This window comes from Aquarana catesbeiana, linkage group LG01 (genome assembly GCF_042186555.1).
Source record: "Aquarana catesbeiana isolate 2022-GZ linkage group LG01, ASM4218655v1, whole genome shotgun sequence".
NCBI classification, from domain to species: domain Eukaryota; kingdom Metazoa; phylum Chordata; class Amphibia; order Anura; family Ranidae; genus Aquarana; species Aquarana catesbeiana.
In genome coordinates, this window is record NC_133324.1 from 338,982,975 (window position 1) to 338,998,823 (window position 15,849).

Below are 15,849 nucleotides of genomic sequence, written 5' to 3' on the forward strand. Positions count from 1 at the left end.
ATCTCATGTATATTCTGGACCAATCTCCATGGTTTGGTGCTTGACCTCTCTATACATGTTCACAATGCAATAAATAAAGGCAGAGATCTAGTCACAGTGTACATTCCCCAGTCTCCACAAACAAGCCCCAGAGCATCCTGAACATTCCCTTGTTGTTGCACTACAGCTGATGGCTCAGTGAAGAAACTTTAGTGAAGAAACTGATGGATCACACCGAGCACCTGTCTTGGCAAGCTGTGTCCTGCAGCAGTAGCATGGTTTGCTGTAACTCCGCCTGTCCGCTGGGTGGCGCTGTGAGCGGGCTCCCGCCTTCCCTTGTACATACAATCCTTTAATTGACTCTCGGAGAGGGAAGCATAGAGGTGCTGGAATGATGGCAGAAGGGGGAGCGGAAACAGAGACTGAAGTGAGGAATAAGCTGCAGGTACAGCACTTGCGTCAGAGAATGCTGCCTGTAAACAAACCGCAGAGGGCTGTGACCTGTGTGTAGTAAGCTCCATGCTGTGTGTGGGGGGAGGGGGAGGATAGGCAGGCTGGTGTCATGTCTGCCCAGTCCTGGACATAGCTGTGTGTAGTGGTGGGGAGGGAGTGCACGTGGTGGTGGCAGGGCTGGGTGCAGAGAGATCAGGGGGTGTGCATGGCTGGCTCTGTCTCTTGCATTGCTCACAGTGAAAGTTTGCTGCACACTTGGCTGTCACTTCTACCTGCTGTATGTTGTCATGGCAACAAGGCTTGTGGCCTGTCCTATAACCTCCATCCACTGGGACTCTGCATGTTATAATATGTTCTATGTATACTGGATCTTTACCTGACCTGGCAGTAATTGATATGCCACAGCTCCACACTATACACTGGGGGAGCCCACTGCTATAGGACAACATACTAATTCACTGTCTACATAATAAGTACATACACCCATCAGCCATAACATTATGACCAGCTAAAGTGCTAACGCAGATTATCTCTTTACAATGGCACCTGTCGGTGGGATATATTTGGCAGCAAGTAAACATGTTGTCCCTGAAGTTGGTGTTTAAAGCGGTAGTAAAGCCTGCTTTATTTTTACCTACAGGTAAGCCTATAATAAGGCTTACCTGTAATTAAAATGAATATCTCCTAAACGTGCACCATTTAGGGGATATTCACCCAGCCGCTGACGTTACCAGCACATGCTCTCTGTAGGTTCAGCATACCTTGCTGGAACCAAGGGCTCATGCGTACATGCGCGGGAGTGACGTCATCGCGGCTTCGGGCACTCACAGCGCCGGACCCCATGAACCCGGAAGAAAGGCCGGGGAAAGATGCCAGCCCTCTCAGCGGTGACAACACGCTGCTGGAAGGACTTCATTCAAAGGTAAGTATTTCATAATGTGCTGGTATGCAATGCATACCAGCACATTATGCCATTTTCTTACAGGTGTGTGGTGTGGTGGGTTTTTTTTTTTTTTTTTTTTTATTCTGCAGTGGTTTACTACCACTTTAAAGCAGAAAAAGGAAACAAGTGTAAGGATTTGATCGACTTTGAGAAGGGCCCAATTATAATGGTTAGACCACTAGGTCAGCGCAACTTTAAAACTGAAGCTCTTGTGTGATGTTCCAAGTCTGCAGTAGTCGGGACCTACCAAAAGTGGTCCAAGGAAGAAGAACCAGCCACAGGGTCATGGGTGGCCAAGGCTCACTGTTGGGGGGGAGGCTGGTCTGAGCTGATAAAGGAGCTACTGTAGCTCAAATGGCTGTTTACCTCTGTCCGCCTGCCCAGGAGTCCCCTTTAAAAGTTCCTAAAGCCTGGGAGGATTGGCAATCATGTGGCTACTGTGAGTGACCGGAAGCTGGTCCTGCCAGCTAACAATGTTTTCTCGGGACTGAGAGCCGTTTTCGGCAGCTCAGTCTTTGTGCAGGGAGCACACTTCTAGTGCAAAAACATTGCCTGCCCAGTGACATCACTGATGAGTGAAGGGGTTAAAATTAAACCGGAAGTTCACCCTCTCAATCAACATTAACTATTTTTAACCCCTTCCCGACCAGCAAGTTGGCTCCTCTGGGTGAACCGTCGTAGCTGTACGTCGGCTCGCCTTTTGACCACAATGGGGGCACGGGCATCGTCTTTGGCGGTCGCGATTTCTCCACACAGACAGAACAGAGATCTGTCAATGTAAACAGACAGATCTCCATGCTGTCAGGTGTGAGGAGAGTGATCTGTTGTTCATACTTAATATGAACAAAGAACGATCCGTCTCCTCACCCAGGCAGTCCCATCCTCCACAGTTAGTTAGAATTACTCCCTAGGTAACACAGTTAACGCCTTGATCGCTCCCTACTGTTAACCCCTTCCCTGCCAGTGACATTTACACAGTAATCGGTGCATTTTTGTATAGCACTGATCACTGTATAAATGCCAGTGGTCCCAAAAATGTGTCAAGTGTCCGCCATAATGTTGCAGTCCCGATTAATAATCTCTGATCACCGCCATCACTAGTAAAAAAAAAAAAATAATAAAAATGGCAGGAATCTTTCCCCTATTTTGTAGACGCTATAACTTTTGCGCAAACCAATATACTCTTATTGCGATTTTTATTTTTTTTGCCAAAAATATGTAGAAGAATACACATCAGCCTAAACTGAGGAAAAAATTAGCTTTAAAAAAAAAAAAAAAAAAAAAAAAGAAAAAAAAAAGAAAAAGGCGATATTTAATATAGCAAAAAGTACAAAATATTGTGTTTTCTTTTTCGTACATCACGGGACACAGAGCACCATGGTAATCACTATGTGGGTATATAGGCACCTTCAGGTGATGGACACTGGTATACCCAATACAGGAAGTTCACTCCCTATATAACCGCTCCTACCAGGAGTACCTCAGTTTTTTCGCCAGTGTCAAAGGTGTTTAGTCACGAGTAATGATGTGCTCTGAAGAGCTCCACTGGAGGGATCCTTGCTGGATTTAAACAGCCCCCATAGACCGGATCTATCCAAAGTGCTACTGAGGCCAAGGTGGATGGTACTCGGACCTCGTATATGAAGCACGAGGTTTTGCCTGTAACGCCTCTCCTTGCAGGGCTGGACCCCAGGACCCAGGGCTTTTTGATCATGCTTACATTACCTAAAGCTTTTCCTGGTGGGGTGCTAATACAGGTCCAAGGGAGTGGAACCCCGATAAAAAGGGACCCAGCCCTTGAAGGTTTGCTAACACAGCCCTCTGTGATGGGTGAAGTTTGGATCTGTCTGTTACAGCAGTATCCTGCAGCGAGGATAAGGTAGGGGAAGAAGCCTAGGAACTGTAAAAGTTTCACCTATGTTTTTTTTTCTTCCACGAGTAAAATGTTGTCATGCCTTAAAGTCTCCACTAGAGGGAGTAAATGCACATACCTTAGTCCGTTGCTTCTCAGTCAGCTCAATGTCCCAACTAAACAGCATGTGTGTGGCCTCAACAAGTCGGGGGATTCCCCATCCAGAACAAAGTTTTTGTTCAATGGCATGTTCGCTTTTCCCCCCTGGGGGGGAACTAAGGGGCTGGGAGGTGCAACGATAGATTGCACCCCCCCACCATTGGGGGGTGCGGCGGCTTTCCTATGTTGGCTTTTTTATTCCCCACAGAAGCTCATAAGTGTTTTTTTTTTTTTTTTTTTTTTTTTTTAAACTTCCTGCCTCCCCAGCCCTCCCTCCCTTCCCTCCCCTCTTGCTGGGTCTGCACTGGCTGACCAAGGAGCGTGTTAGTGAATGCGTGCGCGGACTATCGCTAGTTTTAACCAGAGGGGGGACGAGTTTAAAGACAGAGGGGGCGTGGCTTAGGGCTCGGCGCAGTGTGCGGGACTTAAGTCCATGAGGAGCACACAGCGCAGGCGCTGGGGACAACAGAGAGACAGAGATAGACGCTTCTCAGCTAACTAGCTGGAGTCTGGCACACAGGAGCGCTGGGGGCATATAAGGCAATTGCATACAGGCATTTCCAGTACAGGAAATAACATTTATACTCGGCACCAAAGCTGAACTTTATTAATGGCATTGTTTTTTGCTAGACTATTGCTCAGTGAGTAGTGCATTTACTTGGTGCCTCTGCTTTTTGTGCTCGGCACTATGACTTCCAAAAAAAAACACCACAAAGAAGGTACCAAAAATTCCACTCCCAGGCACTGGGAACTCCAGTTGTGCCTCCACACTGTCATCCTCTCCTGAAATACCAGATATGCGAAGCCAGGGGGAGTCATTGGAACCAATTGGTGGTGCAGCTGCTTCTCACATCTCAGCCCCTGTATACGTGACTGAAGATGCATTTTCCTCCGCCCTGCAGGGCCTAAATAGAAGATTAGTGGCTTTAATCGCATCTTCCATCCAGAAGGATAGGAAGCGTGTTAGATCCACCTCCCCCACCTCAGACCCTTTACCAAGGGAGCAGTGGGTACAGGATGAGGTGTTACCCTCAGGCGATCAGGAGGAAAGGCAAACCGATTACTCCTCTGCGGCGGAGACGGTGGATGAACCTTTTTCAGCCTCGCAATCTGAGAAATTGCTGGTACAATCTTACGGAGATGGTTTGTTCCACTTTCAAGCTACCCCTAACGGTCAGCTGAAAGTTCTGTTTCTACTTTATGTTCCTTAAAACCGTCACAGCCTTTGCGTGCATTCCCTGTCCATGCATTACTGGAATGGCTTATTAATGCTGAATGGGCAGGAGCCGTTACTCAGCCTGCAGTCCCTGCAATAGGCATCTGTCAGTTCCTAAAGGACCAGTTTAGACAGGCCCTTAAGGAGGTTCCTGCACAACAAGCGGGGATTTGGCCGAACTACCAAAAAGCATGTTTTTCCATAGACTCCATGAAAGATTCTATTCACCAGGCGTCCCGCCTTGTGCTAGTACACATGCGTAGGATCCTGTGGTTTAAAAAAATTGGTCAGCCAAAGCACCTTGCAAAAGGCTCCTGACTGGTTTTCCTTTTCATGGGGATCGGCTATTTGGGAATGATTTGGATAAATACATCCAAATTATTTCTAGTGGGAAAAGTACTCTTTTGCCGGTCAAAAAGTATAAACGCTAAAGCTGCACGATTAATCGTCAAGAATCGTTATCGCAATTTATTTTTTTTTTTTTTCCCGTTGCGATCTTGACTAAAGTGTTTCACGATTCTTGCTATGTAAAGAATTCTCTCTGCTCTTCTGAAGCCACAGCCCTCAAAAGAAAGGAAGGAAAAAACCTGGCAGTCTGCCAAGAATTCTTTATCGTTCTTTATCAGTTGAACTTAAGTATAAACATTGTAACAAATTGTCAATGGAATAGACTGTGTGTAAGGCCTCATGCACACGAGACGCCGGTGCAAACTCTGCTGAAACCTGCGTTTAGAAACGCCCGTTTTACCACGTTTGCGTCTAGAAGTGTCTGCAGAGCAGAGAGACATTTTCCGACCCGAATTTGGGGCCCCATATCTCGGGGCCACTTGGGGCTAGGAACTCCAAATTTGGATATGTTATAGTGTTAGTCCAACTGTGTTTGCACACCAAATTTGGGGTTCCTAGCACCAAGTGGCCCCATGGTTTCTTCCACTACGGCCAGACCTAATATCACAGGGGCTGATATTCCATCCTACCTTACGAACTCAAAATTTAACGGCTTTGCTATTGAAACCCACATTCTGAAGAAACGTGGGCCAGCTTCCAGAACTATATATTATAGAGTCTGGAGGGCTTATGTTTCCTGGTGTGAATCCAAGGTTGGCACCATCGGAAGTATATCAAAGGCAGAATTCTTGCCTTTGTACAATTGGGGGTAGAGATGAAATTGGGCTTGAGTACTAGTAAGGGCCAAGTCTCAGCTTTATCGATTCTTTTTTTTAAAGACCGCTTGCTTCACATTCTTTAGTCCGTGGTTTTATGCAAGGGTTGATGTGGCTTAATCTGCCAGTTAAATCACCTTTTGAGCCCTTGGGACTTGAACTTAGTTTTGTCAGGGTTACAAAAACAGCCATTTGAACTGGTACAGCATATTCCCTTAGTCCTTCTGACAAGGAAGTTAGTGTTCTTGGTTGCTATATCCTTAGCAAGGAGGGTTTCGGAATTGGCTGCTCTTTCTTGTAAAGAGCCATACTTGATTATTCATGAGGACAGAGTGGCGTTACGCCCTCGTCCAGGTTTTCTGCCAAAAGTGGTCCCAGGTTTCCACATGAACCAAGATATTTTCCTGCCATCGTTTTTTTCCAAAAACCATGTTTCCAGGGGAGAGAAGTCTAACCACTTCAATACAGGACATTTATATCCCCTTCCTGCCCAGACCAGTTTTTAGCTTTCAGCGCTCTCACACTTTGAATGCCAATTACTCATGCAACACTGTACCCAAACAAAATTTTTATCATTTCTTTTCAAACAAATAGAGCTTTCTTTTGGTGGTATTTAATCACCACTGAGTTTTTTATTTTTTGCAACATAAGTGAAAAAAGAGTGAAAATTTTGAAAAACTTTTTTTTAGTTTCTATGATAAAATTTTGCAAATAAGTAATTTTTGTTCATACATTTGGGCCAAAATTTATACTGCTACATCTCTTTGGTAAAAAATAATCCAAATTAGTGGATATTATTTAGTCTCTGTGAAAGTTTATAGAGTCTACAAGCTATGGTGCAAATCCATTGAAAATTGATCACACCTGATGCACTGACGGCCATCTCATTTGAGGCCCTGAAATGTCAGGAAAGTATAAATACCCCCCAAATGACCCCTTTTTGAAAAGTAGACAGTCAAAGGTATTTAGTGGCGAGTTTTTTTGAAGTTGTTATTTTTTTCCCACAATTCTTGGGAAAATGTATTTATTTTTTTTCACAAAATTGTCATAATAAGTTATTTCTCTCACACAGCATATGCATACTTCCAATTACACCCCAAAATACATTCTGCTGCTCCTCCCGAGTATGGCGATACCACATGTGTGTGACTTTTACACAGCCTGGCCACACAGAGAGGTCCAACATGCAGGGGGCACCATCAGGGGTTCTATTTTTACACCTCTAGGTCCTCAAGTCTGGGGTTCCCTATGGGTTGTCTCCCTCCCCTCAAATAGCATTGCTATGGGAAGTCCCACATAGTGATTACTATGGTGCTCTGTGTCCAGTGATGTACGATAAAGAAAATAGGATTTTTATAACAGCTTACCTGTAAAATCCTTTTCTTGGTGTATATCACGGGACACAGAGGTCCCTCCCCTCTTTCTGGGGTTTAGGTATATTGCTTTGCTACAAAAACTGAGGTACTCCTGGTAGGAGGAGGTGTTATATAGGGAGTGAACTTCCTGTATTGGGTATACCAGTGTCCATCACCTGAAGGTGCCTATATACCCACATAGTAATTAATATGGTGCTCTGTGTCACGTGATGTACTCCAAGAAAAGGATTTCACAGGTAAGCTGTTGTAAAAATCCTATTTGTTTTTTGTTTATAGCGCAAAAAATAAAAACCGCAGAGATTAGCACATACCACCAAAAGAAAGCTCTATTTGTGGGGAAAAAAAGTACTAGTACTCAAGCCCAATTTCAAAAGGATTTTGTCTGGTTACAGTGTCACACGAATGCGCAATTGTCAGTTAAAGCGAGGCAGTGCCATATCGCAAAAAAATGGCCTGGTCATTGAGCAGCCAAATCTACCGGGGCTGAAGTGGTTAATCCTTATGCTGCTGGTATTTGTAAATATGGATAGGAAAGTACTGTGTGTGTGTGTGTGGTGTGTGTTGTTTTTTTTTTTTAATTTCTTCAGGAACTTCCTAGGCAAATTTATATCACACATCCCAGGAGCCTTCAGAAGAGGAGGAGGGGTTTTCTCAGCGAAGCACACGCTCCTGCCTGCATGCCTGAGCTAAGGGCAGGTGGATTCCAGGAAGTAAATGCTACATGAATCTTCTGCCCTTACTCAAGATGGCCAAGGCGAGAAATGATTAAAAATGAATTTTCAGTGTATGGTTCTCAGATACAGTTTTTTGTTCTATTTTAATGCTGGTTCCAATATAAAGGTGTTAGAACACAGTGCATCGCAGTTTGTTAAATATGGGATTGTGTAGCTGCAGACTGGTCTGAGTGCATGTGGTGACCCATGTCCACAGCTTAACCACTTACAGACTGGAAGATTTTCCCCCTTAATGACCAGGCCATTTTTTTGCGATACGGCACTGCGTCGCTTTAACTGACAATTGCGTGGTCGTGCGATGCTGTACCCAAACAAAATTGACTTTTTTTTTTCTCACAAATAGAGCTTTCTTGGTGGTATTTGATCACCTCTGCGGTTTTTATTTTTTTGCGCTATAAACAAAAAAAAAAGCGAGAATTTTGAAAAAAAAAATACTTTTGCTATAATAAATAATCCCCCCCCCCCCCACACACACACACACACACAAAAAAATGTAAAAAAAAAAAAAAAAAAATTTTTTTATATATATATATATATATATATATATATATATATATATATATATATATATATATATATATATATATATATATATATATATATATATATATATATATATATAGGCTTGCGAAAGTATTCGGCCCCCTTGAACTTTTCAACCTTTTGCCACATTTCAGGCTTCAAACATAAAGATATAAAATTTTTATTTTTTGTGAAGAATCACCAACAAGTGGGACACAATTGTGAAGTGGAACGAAATCTTTTGGATTTTTGAAACTTTTTTTAACTAATAAAAAAATGAAAAGTGGGGCGTGCAAAATTATTCGGCCCCCTTGCGTTAATACTTTGTAGAGCCACCTTTTGCTGCGATTACAGCTGCAAGTCGCTTGGGGTATGTCTCTATCAGTTTTGCACATCGAGAGACTGAAATTCTTGCCCATTCTTCCTTGCAAAACAGCTCAAGCTCAGTGAGGTTGGATGGAGAGCGTTTGTGAACAGCAGTTTTCAGCTCTTTCCACAGATTCTCAATTGGATTCAGGTCTGGACTTTGACTTGGCCATTCTAACACCTGGATACGTTTATTTGTGAACCATTCCTTTGTAGATTTTGCTGTATGTTTGGGATCATTGTCTTGTTGGAAGATAAATCTCCGTCCCAGTTTCAGGTCTTTTGCAGACTCCAACAGGTTTTCATCCAGAATGGTCCTGTATTTGGTTGCATCCATCTTCCCCTCAATTTTAACCATCTTCCCTGTCCCTGCTGAAGAAAAGCAGGCCCAAACCATGATGCTGCCACCACCATGTTTGACAGTGGGGATGGTGTGTTGAGTGTGATGAGCTGTGTTGCTTTTACGCCATACATATCATTTTGCATTGTGGCCAGAAAGTTCGATTTTGGTTTCATCGGACCAGAGCACCTTCTTCCACATGTTTGGTGTGTCTCCCAGGTGGCTTGTGGCAAACTTTAGACGAGACTTTTTATGGATATCTTTGAGAAGTGGCTTTCTTCTTGCCACTCTTCCATAAAGGCCAGATTTGTGCAGTGTACGACTGATTGTTGTCCTATGGACAGACTCTCCCACCTCAGCTGTAGTTCTCTGCATTTCATCCAGAGTGATCATGGGCCTCTTGGCTGCATCTCTGATCAGTCTTCTCCTTGTCTGAGCTGAAAGTTTAGAGGGACAGCCAGGTCTTGGTAGATTTGCAGTGGTCTGATACTCCTTCCATTTCAAAATGATCGCTTGCACAGTGCTCCTTGGGATGTTTAAAGCTTGGGAAATCTTTTTGTATCCAAATCCGGCTTTAAACTTCTCCACAACAGTATTACGGACCTGCCTGGTGTGTTCCTTGGTCTTCATGATGCTCTCTGCGCTTTCAACAGAACCCTGAGACTATCACAGAGCAGGTGCATTTCTACAGAGACTTGATTACACACAGGTGGATTCTATTTATCACCATCAGTCATTTAGGACAACATTGGATCATTCAGAGATCCTCGCTGAACTTCTGGAGTGAGTTTGCTGCACTGAAAGTAAAGGGGCCGAATAATTTTGCACGCACCACTTTTCAGTTTTTTAATTGCTAAAAAAGTTTAAAATATCCAATAGATTTCGTTCCACTTCACAATTGTGTCCCACCTGTTGGTGATTCTTCACAAAAAATTAAAATTTTATATCTTTATGTTTGAAGCCTGACATGTGGCAAAAGGTTGAAAAGTTCAAGGGGGCCGAATACTTTCGCAAGCCACTGTGTATATATATATATATATATATATATATATATATATATATATATATATATATATATATATATATATATATATATATTTTAAAAAAATTGCAGTAAGTGTATATTGATTGGTTTGCGCAAAAGTTTTATAGCGTCTACAAAATAGGGACTATATTTATGCCATTTTTATTATTTATTTTTACTAGTAATGGGGGTAATCTGCAATTTTTTAGCAGGACTGCGACATTGCATCAGACACTTGACACTCTTTTGGAACCATTGACATTTACACAGCAATCAGAGCTAAAAATAGCCACTGATTACTGTATAAATGTCAATGGCAGGGAAGGGGTAACACTAGGGGGCGATCAAGGGGTTAAGTGGGTTCCCTGGGAGTGTTTCTAACTGTATGGGGGCTGGGCTGACTGGAGGAGGAGATGGATCGCTGTTCCTAATCACTAGGAACAGCAGATCTGTCTCTAACTCCCCTGTCAGAAAGGGGATCTGTCTGTTTACATTGACAGATCCCCTTTCTGGCTCTCGTTCACGCAATCGCAGGTGGCCGCTGGCTACACGGATCGGGTCCCCCGTCATGCAGCAGAAACAGCTTGAGGTGTTCACTTGGCTTCCAAATTTTCCAGATCTCAATCTATCAAGCATCTGAGATGTGCTGGAAAAACAAGTCCAATACATGGAGGCCCCACCTCACAACTTGCAGGACTTCAAGCATGATAAAAGGCAAAACTTTTTTTTTTTTTTTTAGTTTTGGATAGAGTGAAGATGGATTAGAACCCCTATCAGTTCTTATTGCTGTCTATGTCCCTGTTAAGGAGATTCACCATCTATTTGGCCTGTTTACCGTTATCATTGAAAGTAAGAGAAAATCCCAAATTTTGGGTTGTCCCCAGAAAAGTATTGGAGGGGAAATCTTCCAATGGCAGAACTAGTTCTGGTGAGCTGGGGGTCCCCAAGGGATTCCCTTAACCCCTTCCTGTCCAGCTGCGGCAGGTTGGCTCCCCTGGGCAAATCGTGCACTGAGGACGTCATATGACGTCCAGTCAGGATATTGAAACCACTTTGCCGACGTCATTCTGCTATATGGCGGGCGGCAAGTGGTTAAACAACAGTTTGTGCAGCACTTTACAAACTAAAGTGAGACCGTAGAGTCCGGTCCAATACAGGAGGATTAGGAGGGCCCTGTTCATGAGCGCTTACAATCTTAGGCCTCATGCACACTGGGCATTTAGCTCCTGTATGTCAAATCCTGCTGTTTTTCATACACCTTAGGAGGCACAGGTGCAGTGTCCAGCACCGCTGCCTGAAGCCTGTCCGTCTATAACAGGCCAAAAAAATACTGCATTTGGATGCGTGGTAAGTCATGTATAGGGCCATATGTGTTCAGGGGCATACAGTATGTCCAGATTGCAGAACACATAGGGCCATAAACACAAGTACCATTTGCAACGGCATCCAATTGCAGCATATTTTAGCCTGTCATTGACTCTGATGTGCTTCAGGCAGAGTGCACAAAAACACTGGCATTTGACACACGTGTTCCAAACCTTCTGGAACATGTGACGTGTCCCAGAAGCTGTGGGAGAGGACAGAGCAAGTGGTGTCATCCTCGCTTAGGGAGGATTGCAGAAGTGGAAGCAGACCCTAGAAAAGGAAAATGGTAACTTAGTTGCAGTCTGTGGGGAGAGAGCAATCCAACAGGACTTCACTTTTTGAGTGAAGTTTTTGTTTAACCCAAAAAAAAAAATCCTGTTCCCTAAGCATGTTATACAGCACAGTGGTTGTGCCGTGTCATTTGGGCCCCCCTGTATACCCTAAAAAAAAACACCTGGCTATACCCTCCCCTCTGCAAACTGACCACAATAATTATGGCTGCTGAGCCCTGACACTGTGGTCCATTTGTGTGATTCCGTCATCTGCAGCCTGCTCTCTGCAGCTCTCCTGTATCTCCTCTGTGAGCCTTTTAAAGGGAAAGTCTGCCTTGCCTCAACAGCCAAAACAAGCCTCTCTCCTTCTCCATGGCTAACAGACCCACTGAGGCGCTTTCACGCTAAAAAAAAGCATGAAAAGCTCACGAATACCTATTTACATTAAAATCAATGAATGCTTTAACACTGGGGCAGTAGGGTGGTGAAACAATGCCCCTCTCCATTGAAATGAATGAAAAGCTCTTCAAAAGCGCCTGAAAAGCTCTTCAAAATTGCTCAGTGTTTTAATGGCAGTTTACAAGCGCCTCAGTGTGAAAGTGGCTAAAGTGAGCAGTCTCTAGGACCTCAGAAAACACTACTTACAGGAAGCCTTTCATAACAGAAACCTGAAGGAACCATTGCTGCCTTCCTTCTAAAAATTCCTATTGGATGGCCAACTGGCTTCAGTGCTTTGAGGTGCTTAACTAAAACAAGTGGCTGACCAAGGAAATTGCAGAGAAGTTGAAACTTTTCTGCACACCTCCATTTCCTACTCCATCCAAAATGTAAAAAAAAGGTTTGGTCTTTACATACTTTAAAGTGGAAATAAACCCTTTATTGTACCTACAGGTAAGTCTATATTAAGACTTACCTGTAGGTACAGTGAATATCTCCTAAATATCCTGCACTGTTTAGGAGGTATTCGCATTGCATGCAGCTGGTGATGTCACAGGTATATGTGCTCTGAAGGAACGGCATACCTGTGCCCTCCCTTCAGAGCTCCATGCCGCAGTTCGTGACTCCCAAGTGCAACGTGGCCAATCAGACGGCCGGAGGACACAAACTCAGAAGAAAGACCATGTGAAGATGGAATCAGCAGTGACAGCGCGCCATTGACAGCATTCTAAGGTTAGTATATGTGATGCATACTAGTACATTATGCATTGTCTTGCGGGGTTTAAAAAAAAAGTGCAGTTTACTACCGTTTTAATACAAAGAATTTGCCTTTGGAATGAGGTTTTCTTATTTTCTCAGGTACAAGTTGAATATTCACTTTGAACTTATTTTACAATCTTGTGTCACTGCACATAACGTTTTAGTAAAATTAGCTATGCTGCTCACTGCATACATTGTAATTGTACATCATTGTCATTTGTAATGCTTCCACAGAGTTTAACACACGTTTCCTCTTTCAGGAACTTGTAGACAAGCTTTATTATTTTCGGGACCACTATTTTGACAGCCACAGTGTGGAAGATGCTATTCGTAAACAGTATGATGTGAAGCAGGAGATGGATCAAACCATTTTTCTGATAGAGGAGATTGATGGTAATTAAATAGCAATCGTGTATGCTTTTTGTAAGGCAATCCTTTTCCTGAAAGAAATACAGTACGACTTTTTATTTTTGCTTTGTGTCCGTTCCTATAATGTAGATGTTTGGAAGAACAAGGCCTTCTTCTTGATGCTGAAGGGAAAAGCTCTGAATGTTACACCCAACTATTGTCCAGAAGCTGATGAGCTTCTGTCTAAAGCGGTTAAGCTGGATCCTGGGCTGGTTGAAGCTTGGAATCAGCTAGGAGAGGTGTACTGGAAAAAAATGGATGTATCATCTGCTAAGACCTGTTTTTCGGGGGCTCTCAACCATGTAAGAATCCATTTACCATGCCTGTCTTTCTTAGTTTTCCATGTATTTTAAGGCTCGGTTCACATATATGCAAATCGGTTATGCGGCATCTGATTCGCATAACATGTGAACCGGCAAGCCTTCTCAATGCATCCGGTTCACACGTGTGCAGGACAGCTGCGGTGCGATTTTTGGGTCTGGTTCAGGTGCGATTTCAGGTAAAAATTTGCACCTGAGTCACATCTAAACCAGTGAATAGAACCGCACAGGACTCCTGCACTGAAACCACAGCCGCATATGTGTGAACCCAGCCTAAATGTAAAGTTAAACACTTTTGTAAACCTGAGCAGACTACTGGACACTTGTTTTTATTGTTCTTTTGCAAGTGTATATGAAATAGTGTCATTTAAAAACAGTTTAAGAAAAATGACCCAAAACCAGTGCATGTAATTGTTTAATGCATAATAAAAAGAAGTGTGGCACAAAAGAATATATGTAACATCAATGCATGACTCTCAGTACATACCAACATGCATCTAGAATAACACCTATGTGGAGATGACCGACTCAGACATAGATTGAAACTTCTGTGATAAAGAAGTCATGTGATCATGATGAAACGTGTCGGCGCAGAGCCTAGTGACGTCGTCATACCATCAGGAAGCACTTCGCTATACATGCTGGAATGGTGATGAGTCTTAGGCTTAAGGGGACATACACCTGTATATACACCATTGCTTTTTAAGGAGTGTATTACTTTATTATTCAGGTGGTGTGGGAATTGCAATTTCTTTTTTTTTTTTTTTTCTTCAACTTTAGTGGTTTTGCGCAAAGGTTTTCCCCATACGTTTCTTTCATGTAATTGTTTGCTTATTTTCTACTTTACAGTGTAAGAACAAGGTCTCCTTGCGTAACCTGTCAATGGTGATGAGACAACAACGATCACTAGATGCTGATGAGAAATCTAGAAACATCATGGACAGCGTGAAACAAGCTAAGCAAGCTGTGCAGATGGATACAAGAGATGGGACATCCTGGTGTAAGTGGAAAGTATAAGGCAATCAATTAGGTCCTTAACATATCCAGCAGTACCTTTCCTGTGGACAGGGTTCTCTGTGATGCCAAAAAAGGAAGATTGTTCTAAAAAAGTCTAGGCTGTCAGCAAACCTGTAGCAGTAGATCAAAATGTTGAATTTTTTTCCTTGCATGTATAAAAACTTTGCAATGTGTGTGAAATATTTGCCAAGAAAACCAGTAGATCAATTCAGATTAAAATAGATATGTGAAAGTCTCATAATCCTTGAACTAGTTCAGCATTTTGGGTGTATCCAATACATCCAAAATCCGAACAGCTTGTTTGTGTTGCTCAGATGGCACCTGACTTTTGGCTCCTTGATCACTTTTATTGTACTTGTGGTTGCCACCAGACTGCCACTCCTGAGTATGTAAACGTTTGCACGTGTAAATGATTGTGCCACGTGTGATATATCATACACCAGAGTGAGAGCAGTAGCTCTAAGTTCCTCATTTACAGTTAACTCTAAATTAGTTGATGAAATTTAAAAGCATTAAGGCCTCATTCACTCAATGGTGCAGAGACGTCCTTTTTTTTTTTTTTTCCCTGCGTGCATTCTGCAAGGGCAAGAAAAATACAATTGTTCTCTGTGTCCTGTTCACATCACAACACCAATATCGCTTGCAGATTATTTTCTGCATGGGAAACCTGACATAACATCAACATTGGTGTAAACAGTGTACAAAACTGATGCGCATGAAAATGTTTCTTCTTGCTAGAGGTTGCCATTTTGCTAAAGCCCAGAGCCCCTGAACAGTAGTAAATCATAAAGAGAAACTAAACCCATCGATTTAATGGTTTCAAAAACGGGTACATTCCTGGAACGCTGGGATTGCCATCTGTCAAATTTGCTTGTGTGCCCAACCAAACTGTCAAATCATCAAACGGCTGGTGTCATAACTGATCACATTTGTAGCACCATGGCAGTTGCAGATCAAACAGAAGCAGCTTCCTTAGCTGTAAAGGATAAGAGGGTTTAGTTACACTTTAACTGCCAGTTCATGCCACATTCATTCCAGTGCTTTTTTTTTTTTTTTTTTTTTTTTTGCATAGAAAGTAGGTATATGGTTTTTAATGGCATAGTTCACCAGTGCCTGCCGTTCCAGTTCCAGAAAAAAAGTAGA

General features: G+C 42.9%; 1 protein-coding gene across 1 annotated transcript in view; it reads left to right on the plus strand.

The window, feature by feature from the left end:
• Positions 1-289: 289 nt before the first annotated feature.
• TTC5 (tetratricopeptide repeat domain 5) overlaps positions 290-15,849 on the plus strand; it is a gene marked incomplete in the record, with an annotated part of 18,923 nt that continues 3,363 nt past the window's right edge. Inside the window, 4 exon segments of the mRNA XM_073631983.1 lie at positions 290-424; positions 13,222-13,354; positions 13,460-13,671; positions 14,539-14,689. Of these exon segments, the coding sequence (XP_073488084.1) occupies positions 371-424; positions 13,222-13,354; positions 13,460-13,671; positions 14,539-14,689 (550 nt within the window).